The following is a 12,544-nucleotide window of genomic DNA, read 5'->3' as shown; positions in this document are numbered from 1 at the left end:
AATCTATTTCAACTATCCCACAATTCATGTTTTCTTAAAGGTAGTTGGAGAGAAAATATGGGTATGGGAAGATTTTCTATTGGCCCACAGCTGGTTAGTGAGAGAGAAAAGCTTTCGAGCCACACAGTGCTTTTCAGGGCTTGAATGGTCCCTTAGAATGTGTGTTGATTACTTATGCAAAACAATCTGTTCCACCTTGCGTTTAGCTGTGACACTGGATGCACCTTTTCCAGACCGGAAGAAGAGCTCTGGGCAGCTCAAAAGCTTGTCTCTCAAGATTACATATTGGTCCAATAAAAGAAATTACCTTATGCAACTTCTCTCTCTAATAGCCTGGGACTGACAGCTACAACTATACTGCATACAACAACTTAAAGGTAACTGTCACAATACAAGTGACAACCTTGGTGCTGGACACTGACTCCTAAGACCTTAGATAGAAAGGAACTTATGTGAATGCTGATCCTACTATGTGCTGTCTTATGCCATCACATGTCCCTCAATCATTAGATTAAGAATAAAGGAAACCATCTGACTCTGTTTCTGTAACACTCCCCCTATAAGAGGCTTCCAAAAGGCAAACTGACACTATGATTCATTTTTTTTAAAAAACTGTATAAAAAATACAATATAAAACACAAGACCTTTTCGCCTTCTGTGTTGCTCTCAAAAATATTCGCACTCATGGATTCTTCCCCCAGTGACTCGGTGACACGGACCACAAAACCAAGCAGTCTCTTGTTATCCTGATGGGCAGCAAACTGCGTCACGCTGGCAAGTTCAAACTGGAAAAGCATATTAGAGAGCTTTACAACTAGCAAAAGCTCAACTAGGGTGGGAGACCAATCCTCTCTGGGATTAAATATCATCAGTGCAGAGGGAAACAATCAAAGAGATGTTGCAATTATTTAAACTTTACTATCAACACGAAGAATTACTTACAGTTGTTCGTGTAACTTGGGTTTGAGGATCTATTAACCTGCAATTATAAAGTTTTAAGTAAGAATATTGAGCACTTTTGTAATGACTTCAGCCATATAGCTTAACCCAGGGGTTCTCAAAGGGGGGGCGGGACCCCTCAGGGGGGGTGTGAAGTTATTACGGGGGGGGGGGGTCACGAGCTGTCAACTTCCACCCCAAACCCCACTTTGCCTCCAGCATTTATAATTGTGTTAAATATATGAAAAAGTTCTTTTAATTTATAAGGGGGAGTCACATTCAGAGGCTTGCTATGTGAAAGGGGTCACCAGTACAAAAGTGAGAGAGCTACTGGCTTAAACCTTTTACAAAAGAAAGAGGATCATTATCTCTATTTAACACAGGAGTAAACTGAGGCACACACTTGAATTGATTTGCCTAAAGTCTTGCAGTAGGTCAGTGGCAAAGCCAGGAATGGAATTCAGCTCCCCTGACTCCCAGCCCAGTGCCCTTTGCCCTGGGCCATGCTGCCTTTCTGATGACACAGGAAACTTGGATAGTCTATGTGCCATGAACTAGTACGACACAGGTTTGTACTTGTACATTATCAAATTCACAAAAACACCCAAAATAAAGAGTTTTTTTCTCCCCAAGTGTGTGTGCGTGAGCCCTGACTTGTGCACTGGCTCACCTATCTGAAAGTTTTGATGGGAAGGCAGCTTTGACACTTATTTTAAAGCAATAAAACTGGACAAGTGATCTATTTTGCAGTATTGTGTTTCAAATTCAAAGTGAAGGAGGAGTGTCTGCACAGAGGTGATCTTTCTAGACCTCTCTGCTACTGTTCATGAACTAACATGCAGCCTTACTGCATCCTGAAAATTTGGATGGGATGATTTCTAACTTGCGTGAGTTGGAGTCCTCTACAACAGCAAGTCCCAGAAGCTGGGGCCCACCCAGGTAAGGAGAAACCCCCAATTTCAAACTTTTAGATGATACTGGAGCAACTTTTGGATTTGTTTATTGCTAGAATTTATAGTCTCACTCTAAAGAGATCTGAATGGGAGGCCCAGTCATTGGTCTGTTACAAAAGGCAATGGTTACAGTATGGCTGCTAGAACTCCCTCCACTGTAGTGACACAATTGGCTTTATAATTAAAAAAAATTATGCCTGTAACAATGAGGCTTTTGCTGTTTTGTCTGTAGAGATCCATATGTGCAAGTCTCCTACCCTTTGGGGAAAGGAAGGTGGTGTATTTAAAAACACCCTGTCGCCTATAGATACCTCAGATGGAAAACAGAACAGTAGGGCTGAGAGTGTTAAGAATTTTACTCTACCTGAGACTCTTGGTGGTGACCATTAGATGGGATTCAGTTGTACGGAAGATGTTATGGATGGCACGAGCAGCCAACACTTGCCTCATAGCTTCATAAATCACCTCATTTGTATCATCTGATTGAACAGCCATAGATCCTAAAAACCGAACTACAAACATCTGCTGCAAGAGTGAATCTGGAAAACAAAGGAATGGTCTCCTGTACTACACTGATTCACGCCTGTGTTCAGAGTTATCAAAAATCTAATTACTACTAGAACTGTTCTGAAAAACTGTGGTCAATTACCGGGTCGTAACTTGGGATAACTGTGGCCTGGTCTACACTACGCATTTAAACAGAATTTAGCAGCGTTAAACCGATTTAACCCTGCACCCATCCACACAACGAGGCCCTTTATATCGATATAAAGGCCTCTTTAAACTGGTTTCTGTACTCCTCCCCGACGAGGGGAGTAGCGCTGAAATCGGTATTGCTATGTCGGATTAGGGTTAGTGTGGCCGCAAATCGACGATATTGGGCTCCAGGCGGTATCCCACAGTGCATCACTGTGACTGCTCTGGAAAGCGATCTGAACTCGGCTGCACTGGCCAGGGAGACAGGAAAAGCCCCGCGAAGTTTTGAATTGCATTTTCTGTTTGCCCAGCGTGGAGCTCTGATCAGCATGGGTGGCGATGCAGTCCCAAATCCAAAAAGAGCTCCAACATAGGCCATACGGGAGATACTCGATCTGATGGCTGTATGGGGAGACAAATCTGTTCTATTAGAGCTCCGTTACAGAAGACGAAATGACAAAGCATTTGAAAAAATCTCCAGGCTATGATACAATCCACAGCACAGTGCTGTGTGACAAGCATAACGGAAAGCCGAAGAATGAAATGGGCGCTCATAGAGGGAGGGCGGGGGTACTGAGGACTCCAGCTATCCCATAGTCCCCGCAGTCTCCGAAAAGTATTTGCATTCTTGGCTGAGCTCCCAATGCCTGAAGGGTCAAAAACATTTTCCCGGGTGTTTCAGGGTATATGTTGTCAATTTACACCCTTCCCCCCTGCCGAAAAAAAAGGGAAAAAAAACGTTTCTCGCCTTTTTTCAATGTCACCCTATGTCTACTGCATGCTGCTGGTAGATGGGGTGCTGAACACCAGCATCCCCTTCCCGATGGCAGACGGTACAATATGACTGATATCCATCTTCATCGTCAGCTCATGAGTGCTCCTGGCTGGCCTCGGTGAGGTCGGCCGGGGGCGCCTGAGTAAAAATGGGAATGACTCCCGGTCATCCCCAGCAGATGGTACAGAATGGCTGGTAACCGCCTTCATCATAGCAACTGGAGGCTGAGCTCCATCAGCCCTGCCCCCCCTTTCATGTCTAAAGAAAAGATTCTGTACTACCTGGACTATCACAGCACCGGGAGGCTGGGCTCCTCTCCCTCGGCACCCTTTAATGTCCTGCCTGGACTATCATAGCAGCTGGAGGCTTCCTCCCCCTCATTTTATCTCACTAAAAAGTCAGTGTTTCTTATTCCTGCATTCTTTATTACTTCATCACACAAATAGGGGGACACTGCCACCGTAGCTTAGGAGGGTTGGAGGAGGAGAGAAGCAACGGGTGGGGTTGTTGCAGGGGCACCCCCCTAGAATGGCATGAAGGTGATCATTTCTGCGGGATCTCTGGGGCTCTGACACAGAGCGGCTGTGCCCTCTGGTTCTCGAGTACACTTGCCCCATATTCTAGGCAGGACTGACTATTTTTAGACACAACATAAAGAAGGGAATGACCCGGGGAGTCATTCTCATTTTTGTCCGTGCGCCCCCGGCCAACCTCAGCGAGGCCAGCCAGGAGCACCCATGACAGCAGTAGACGGTACAGAACGACTAATAACCGTCATCTCATCGCCAATTTACAATGGCATGGCAGACAGTGCAATAGGGATGGTAACCGTCTGCTACCTTGCAAAGGCAAATGAATGCTGCTGTGTAGCACTGCACTACCGCGTCTATCAGCAGCATCCAGTACACATACGGTGACTGTGACAAAAGGCTAAACAGGCTCCATGGTTGCCATGCTATGGCGTCTGCCAGGGCAATCCAGGGAAAAAGGGCGTGAAATGATTGTCTACCACTGCTTTCAAGGAGGAAGGACTGAAGACGACATTTACCCAGAATCACCTGCGACACTGTTTTTGCATTGGGATCTCAACCCAGAATTCCAATGGGCAGGGGAGACTGCGGGAACTATGGGATAGCTATGGCATAGCTACCCACAGTGCAACGCTCCAGAAATCGACGCTAGACTCGGTACATGAATGCACACTGCCAAATTAATGTGCTTAGTGTGGCTGCGTGCACTCGACTTTATACAATCTGTTTTACAAAACTGGTTTATGTAAAATCAGAATAATCCCATAGTGTAGACATACCTGGCTAATAGGGAATATGATTGAAGAGGAAATGATGTGAAAGGCACAGGGTTTTAGTCTGACTCAGCTTTACCAAACACTTGGATTGCATGCAAGTGTAACAAATAAGAATTATAGCAGAAAAATATATATTGAAATTTTTGTAACTGATTAAAATTTTTTCTTTTTGACTTCTTGTAATAATACCCTCCGTCTCTCTCTCACTGCTGCTCCAGCTCTATTAAGTAGTTGGACTGACTATTTATTTATCACTCTTAAAAATTATACAATAATTTTGCATAAAGCCTCAGGTTCTAATCTCGTGGTAAAATTTCCGTTTTCCGATTTGTTCTATTCTTGATGGTTTGCTCTGTGGGGTGGCAGGAGCAAGAGAGCATGGTGAGTTTCTTCTTTGTCTGTGGTCCTCTCAGACTTCAATGGCTGCTTTCCTGTTCTAATGAGGCCCTTGTAAGCCTTCCGTGCTTACTGTATACTAAGCTAAGTGCCCATCTCCATCACAAGCTCTTATTTACTATCTGTACTATACAGCAGCACCCAGAACCGTAGGGCCCTACCAAATGCATGGTCTATTTTGGTTAATTCCAGTGGTAGGATTGTAAAATTACTCCATTTCATGCTTTCAGATGTTTACATCTGAAATGTCACCGTGCTGTAACTGGGGGCAGGGGGTGTCATTGGGAGGAGTCACAAAGCTGTTGCAAGGGGGTCATGGGATTGTTACGCTTGCTTCTGTACTATCTTCAGCCACAGAGCTTGCTGCAGGCAGCAGAGGTACCTGGAGGTGGGTCTGATCTCTCCCCCCAGTAGTAGCTATACAGGGGAAGAGGAAGTTCCATCCCTCCCCAGCCCTGCCGGGACTAGCAGCTGGAGCCTGGTGCTTGGTAGGAGCCCCCGGCTGAGGCATCCCAGCCCTGCCCCCTTCCCCCCCTCCAATAGCTAGATTTCAGGGTCTGTGAGGTGTTTTTCGCATCCTTTATTTGGGTAGAGCCCTACCCACAAGCCTCAGTCAGGATCAGAGGCCCCTTATATTAGGTCAGCATTTCTCAAACTGGGGGGGTCCCAACCCAAAAGGGGGTTGCAAGACTTGTAGGGAGGTAGCGACAACAGCGGCTGCTGATCGGGCACCCAGCACTGGGCTGAAAAACCATCTATAAAGCCGTTAATACCACTATACATACACTTGGGACTATTACCCCATTACAATGAGCCAAAAAAAAGTGTTTACCTTCCTCATCGTTCTTGCTGTCTTCAGATTCTCCAAATGGGTTTGTGCGCCTGAAGAATATTTTTAAGAAAATCTAATCACATATGTGCTCAGAGCAGCTGACTGATTTTATGAAAATTCTCATCGGTTTGAATGATCACACACAAACGTCGGAAAGGGAATAGCCCTTTCCTCTCAAACTGTCTGGTCAAAGTTGTTGAACTTTAGCTGGTTGTACCTGCCACCTCTGTTTTGATCCAGGAATTCAGTTGCAGGAAGTACCATGTCAAACTGAATTGGTGTTCCAGGTGCAATTAACTCTGTGCAATCGGGTTTGGTGGACAGTTCTTTAGGGATGATCCTGTCACTCACCATCTCCATATTCTTCACATTCTGGCTACATGGAAAATGGAGAAAGGGTTTGAATGAAAATGTAATGTCGTAACATTGGAAGGAAGACAGGTTTACACCAAATCCCAGTGTTCATTGCCCCCAATAAGCAAACTGCAATATTAACACATCCCTGAGGCTACTAACTGAATTTCTCTTCCTCTTCATCGTCATAAATAAAATCACTTACTAGTGAAAAGAAATGTTGCTACATCCGAAAAGAAGGAACAAATTCCAAATGAAAGCCAGTGCCTGCTCTTGGTTACATGTTACCATGGTGAATGATGTGCACACCACTGCCCTCTATTGGTTATAATCAGAACTGCGCCAGTCTATCTGCTCAAGTACAACTCTACCCAGTGATGAGCTGATTGCCTCCCACCGACCCATCCAGCCCCCTCTCCTTCCTGACTGCTCCCCCAAGACCCTTGCCCCCATTCAACCCCCCTTTTCCCCACCCTCTGACTGCCCACTCTACTCTAATTTGCTCTACTTTATTTAGTGCTCTGCTTTTAGGATCATGCATTCAGAGCATGAATATAGTCTGTCTCTGGAGCTGGCTTTGGACCCGTCACAGAGACTGAGGAGTTCTTGCTGGTCAAGAGGCTGGATTTCTCAAGAAAAGTTCAATGGAAAACATTTGTTTGTTTTTTACATCCAGGTGCACACAGCTTCACTAACAACCTCTATTTGGGGATAGAGGCTTTAACACCTGACTTGAATGGGTCCAGGATCAGACCCAGCAAAGACTGCAAGACGACTCCTTGTGCTCGTTTCAGAGTACAGACAGGAATAGGGAAAGGCAGTCTACATCGAATTTGTATGGTGACAGCATTCAAGGGCCCCCAATTAGCAATCAGGACCCCATTGTACTGGGCACTATATAAGCATATAACAAAACTGTCCCTGCCCCGAAGAGTTTACAATCTAAGTACTGTGTCTGTTTCATAACAAATGAATAGGAGAAACCCCACCTGTATGTTAAAATTGGAAGTGGCTGGGGCCCTGATCCTGCAAGCTGGACTGTATTGCAGCAGAGCCCTGAACTCATATTGGATCCCATTGCCTTCACTGGGATTCCACACAGGCACAGGGATCTGCTGGAATGGACAGAGTTGCAGGGTCAGAGCTTCCCACATCTGTCTTGCCCCATAAGCGGAGTCTGACTGACTGCACAACTGCAAAAATCACTCCTACAGAAAAGCGAGTGTTACCTGGGACGCAAACTTTCATGTTTTTTTCCAAAGCTTGTGATGGGAGTCACTGCCTGAAGGGCTGTCTGATTTAACTTGATTGCAACAGCCTACAAAACAAAATGACATTTCACCCTTACAGCAACGCTATGGGTCCTGTGCTATGCCAACAAAGCAAGTTGGAAAGAACAGATGAAAACAAAAAAGCGCTCACCTCTGGATTGTCGGTGAGATAGATCTGCCTGGAGATGTTGTTGATTGCACATATCCACTGTAAGGAGAAAAGAAACTGAACACTCCAAACTATTTAAGGGATAAGAAAGTAAAAACATTAACCAATGAAATATTTTACCTCCTCGTATTCTTTTTTACTTTCTGCTTGAAGGGTTATCCCCCTAAAACACAAATACATTAGCTTCATGTTTTTCTGGTATCATTGTTATATTACATGCACTCACTCTCCCTGCACACAGAGACAGTTAGTTTCAAGGGGGGAGACTCATTAATCTCAAGTATCAGAGGGGTAGCCGTGTTAGTCTGGATCTGTAAAAAATGACAGTCCTGTGGCACCCTATAGACTAACAGACGTATTGGAGCATGAGCTTTCGTGGGTGAATACCCACTTTGTCAGATGCAAGTGGGTATTCACCCACAAAAGCTCATGCTCCAATACTTCTGTTAGTCTATAAGGTGCCACAGGACTCTGTTGCTTTTTTCAATAATCTCATAAATTGATCTTTAACTACTGCGATTCTATATCATAGATAAGGCTGTAAGAAAATCACAAGCCGTTATTTCGCTGGGGAAACCGCATCTTTTAAACACACACCACAACTTTCTATAGTTGCCATGAATTTGAGTGGCGTTGTGACCCAGTGCGCCAGGTTGCAATACCACTTGCTCAGCTTTGCGAGCTGCTGTGCAGGGTTGCAATGCCACTCAAACCTGGCTCAGCTGCCCTTCCATCATGCTGGCTTTGAGAGCCAGGTGGGACACACATTGTCCCTTCTGTGCTGCTGCCCTGCTCGGAAAGGCAAGCTGCGTACCTTGGCAGAAGGTGCTGCAGCTTACATGGGGGTGTATCTCTTTCTATTTTTGTGTGCGGTTATTTGTTTTGTGGTACTTGAACTGACCACACCAAAACCACAGCTTAGCTTTAACAAGCCACAGCTGCAACTTTTGCACCAAAAAAATCATGACTGTTACAGCCTTAATCCATAGGGTTATACCGGACACTTGGCTCTGCACTCATGTTGACGGTACTCACGAGTACTTCAGCTAATGAAGCTTTCACAGCACTCTGAGGTAGGCAAGTCGGTATTATTCACATTTTGCACATAGAGAACTGAGCTATCATAAATCTACAGAGGCAATGAATGTCAGAGCTGGCATTCTGGAGTACCTGATTCCAAAGTCCTACACTCAGGCTACTAAACTGTGCCTCTCTGTGGACAGCCAGCAACCCGAGTTGTGTGAATACCCTATTCCTAAAGGACACAACATTCATCATTTATGGAACGTGTGCACTTGATTTAAATGTGCAAAAATACTCTTATTTCCTGTAGGTCAGCGTTATGATGGCAATCCAGCTCTGTTAAAATGGCTGTCACTAGGGACCTGTGTTCACACAACAATTAGGCATTCTGAAACCCCATCTGATACACCGGACATGACTGGTTGCTCTCTAACAGAAAAATTGTGACCCATACGATTTTCCTGTAGGAGTGGTGATTTGAAAGCAATATCGTCGGTCTTCACAGTCCACTGCCATTACAGAGCAGTTATCCAAGTCCTGAATCAGTCCTCCAGCTACTGCTCCCCTGGGCTGGCACATCAGGTTTCCTCCTTGAGTGAAGAAATAGAGTCTGTCCCAGGTTGTAGTCACCAGGCCTGTTTTACTATAGAGAATTAAGAGAATTTACTACACCGAATTAAGACCAGTTAGCACAATATTTCTAGTTAGATATAACCCCAAATTCAATTCCTGGATCAGAAACCACCCCTGCCAAACTCTGAGCAGGTCCTGCTGCAGATGCAGTTCTGATCCTTATTGTCAAACATGGATCTTTGTAACTTGAAAACTAAATTTCAACAAACATGTCAAAAGACACCCAACCACAATGGAGACGCATTCCCAGGGCAAACGGAAGGGTTAAGGAGCAGCTGGTTTTGAGTGATTCAAGTTTAAAATGAACGATCATTTGCAGTATTTCCTAGTTGCGAACAGCAGAAGGTTTAGGGCAAACAACTGAGATGAGGCTGCATGGAATTTTATTGTACTCTATTAAAAAAAAAGATGCAGTAGAACCTCAGAGTTATGAACACTTTGGGACTGGAGGTTGTTTATAACTCTGAACAAAACATTATGGTTGTTCTTTCAAAAGTTTACAACTGAATATTGACTTAATAGCTTTGAAACTTTACTCTGCAGAAGTAAAATGCTGCTTTTAACCATAGTAATTTAAATGAAACAAGTACAGAAACATTTTCCTTACCTTGTCAAATCTTTTTTTTATTTTTATTTTTTCATTTAACAGTACTGTACTGGCCTTTTTTTGTCCTTGCTGCTGCCTGATTGCAAACTTCCAGTTCCAAATGAGGTTCTACTGTACTTTTGAGTGATCAGGAGCAGCAGAAATTTCAACACAAATGGGCATAAATTTTGAAAAGTTACACTTCTACAAGTAGAATCTTATATTGAAAATACATTCTTCTATGGAGTCATTTACATGATGCTGTAACCCATCTCTTACACTGCTGTTAAACCGTTACATTTGTAATCCAGTTAACTATCAAAAACTGTTCAAATGTAGGTTTCCATTTAAGTTATTTCAAAAACACAATAATCAGACCCCATCCACCTCTGCTTCTCTTCCATATATATAACTCCTGCTGAAGTCAATGGGAGGGTTAGTAATAAGAAACGCTGCAGGATTGAGCTCTAGTGGAGTATATGTTCAACACCATAGACCTGGTTTCTCTGTACAACTCCTGTTGGTGTAAAGGGAAATTTGTGATGAAAACCCTAAAATCAAAAATCTAGCTCCTCCTTGTAAACAGTATTGCATTTTCATTAGCCCATAAAAGAGAGATCATCCTGATCTCAGTCTCAGAGGTCTGAGCTGCAGACCTCAATCCAACATGACATTTTATTTTTAGACACTCAAATGCATGAATTCAGGCCTTGTAGTTGAATTCAGCTAGAGGGAAAACCAGTTAGTCACAAAGAGGAAGACTTTCAAAAGTCCCTAAAATGTCTTAGGCTCCTAAATCCCATTTTCTAAGGTGATTTAGGAACTGAAAGGTAAACTTTTCAAAAGTGCCTAAATGATTTAGCAGTCTTAATCCCACTGATTTTCAGTGAGACTTGGCCCTGAAATCACTTAAGCGCTTTTGAAAATTTTACTCAAAGAATCTTCATGGTAGTTATAATGCAGAAATCAGCTGCCAGTCACACAGACAAACAAGGTGGACTATTCTTCTTACTTTCTAAGATTAAGGTAACCAGCCTTCTGAATAAGGTTTCTGTTGATTGCTGGTGAGGTGACATCAGAATCCGGGGTGTAAACAGACTCATTAACTGAAAGCAAGTCCTGCTGGGATACTCTCATGGCGTCAGCTTCAGCATCCAACTCTCCCTGTATGCTGGAAAAAAATCAAAGTCGTTTTACTGTCAGTCAGTTAACCAGGGACACATCTAACATGTATGTAATCCTGCAAGAACAAAAATATGTATGTTAAATACATTGTATGCTACTGTGGCACAACTGGATTAAATGCACAAAAGTTGTTTACACACAGTTCCCTGCTGGTTTGGAGCAGTGGAAAGATAAAGTGGATTTTTACATGGATTTAAGAAGAAAAATAGTTACAAGAATACACATGAAAGGATCTCTATGAGCACTTGGTCAATAAATACAGGAAGGAATGAAAGAATGGAGAGAAGAGATGAAGATTAAGGAATTACTCCCAGTAAATTAATCTGGGATTACAGAAACAAAATGCACCTGCAAAAGAGACATTGAAAACTTACGTAACACAGGTAAGGCTGTGTTTTTAATTTGGTAGCAACAGTGTCGCCAGGTTCTTCACTTGGTGTTTGTCCTGAAATACTGGTGTTTAAGAACATGTGTGCTTGGCAGCTAGTTTACTGTAGGCATGCTGTACAAACACATTTACAGCATTTCTACAAAAACAGCATTTACTGTGAACGTATTTCAAATAGTACTGTGTTTTTTCTTGGAATGAGTACTGTTTGTACCAAGGATAGCGGTTTTCTTCCCCGAACATTATAAAGTAGAGTGATACGGAGAGAGGAGATATGAAAATGACCAAAAATCATGAAATGATAGCAGGATTATATTCTGTTTTTCACGGCGGTGCCCAAGGAACAGCCAATAAAGGAGCCCCATTGTGGTAGGCACAAACATAGCGCAGTACACAGTCCAGGCCCGAAAGAAGTTACCGTCTAAACAGAAATGACAGGCACAGGGCGGGGAAAGGGGTGGAATACACAAGCAGACCGAGCATTGTGATAGCAGTGGAGGCGGGGGGGAGTGAGCAGTTTAATTAGAAGGGGATAAGCTACATGGAAAGAAAAGGGAAGGGGCTGAAGGGGACAGGGCAGGATAGTGGAGTGAAGCTGAGGTGAAGAGACTGTGAGGAATGCGAAACGCTAAACATTAACTGTGAAACTCAGGCTGGGTTGATTTGGTTTTTTGAGACACAAACAAAGCTTCAAGCAGCCAAACAGCATTGTGATTGAAGCTGAGCAAACAGATGCAGTCATTAATACTAAATCGGTATGTTCCTAGTAATGTTCCTGCTGGGCTTTATAATAATATGTCTTGGCTTTCGTAGAACCGGTTTGGTTATTTCTGAGAACTGCATGATTAACTGGAGTTCCTGTCACTGAACCGATTAGTTGATCAGAGCCTTTCAAAAGCGCTCCCCGCTTTCAGAAATGCTCTGGTGGCAGCTGTCAGCCTACGGAAGGGCAGCAGAGTCCTCCATCAGTCACAAAGGCCTGGACTCAAAGGGCCAGATTTTTCACACTTATTCACACTGAGTTGACTTCCATGATTT

General features: G+C 43.6%; 1 protein-coding gene across 3 annotated transcripts in view; it reads right to left on the bottom strand.

Moving 5' to 3' along the window:
* APPL2 (adaptor protein, phosphotyrosine interacting with PH domain and leucine zipper 2) overlaps positions 1 to 12,544 on the bottom strand; it is a 61,191-nt gene that overhangs the window by 3,155 nt on the left and 45,492 nt on the right. For all 3 annotated transcript variants that reach the window (XM_050945639.1, XM_050945629.1, XM_050945650.1), the window contains 10 exons: positions 10,946 to 11,104; positions 9,169 to 9,357; positions 7,812 to 7,854; positions 7,674 to 7,730; positions 7,481 to 7,569; positions 6,115 to 6,273; positions 5,898 to 5,947; positions 2,257 to 2,431; positions 943 to 979; positions 645 to 785 (listed from right to left, as the gene is read on the bottom strand). In XM_050945639.1, coding sequence (XP_050801596.1) covers positions 645 to 785; positions 943 to 979; positions 2,257 to 2,431; positions 5,898 to 5,947; positions 6,115 to 6,273; positions 7,481 to 7,569; positions 7,674 to 7,730; positions 7,812 to 7,854; positions 9,169 to 9,357; positions 10,946 to 11,104 — 1,099 coding nt within the window. The remainder of the gene's footprint in view (positions 1 to 644; positions 786 to 942; positions 980 to 2,256; positions 2,432 to 5,897; positions 5,948 to 6,114; positions 6,274 to 7,480; positions 7,570 to 7,673; positions 7,731 to 7,811; positions 7,855 to 9,168; positions 9,358 to 10,945; positions 11,105 to 12,544) is intronic.

This window comes from Gopherus flavomarginatus, chromosome 1 (genome assembly GCF_025201925.1).
Source record: "Gopherus flavomarginatus isolate rGopFla2 chromosome 1, rGopFla2.mat.asm, whole genome shotgun sequence".
Taxonomy (NCBI): domain Eukaryota; kingdom Metazoa; phylum Chordata; order Testudines; family Testudinidae; genus Gopherus; species Gopherus flavomarginatus.
The sequence above is the reverse complement of the archived record's forward strand: the minus strand, read 5'-3'. Positions and strand labels throughout refer to the sequence as shown.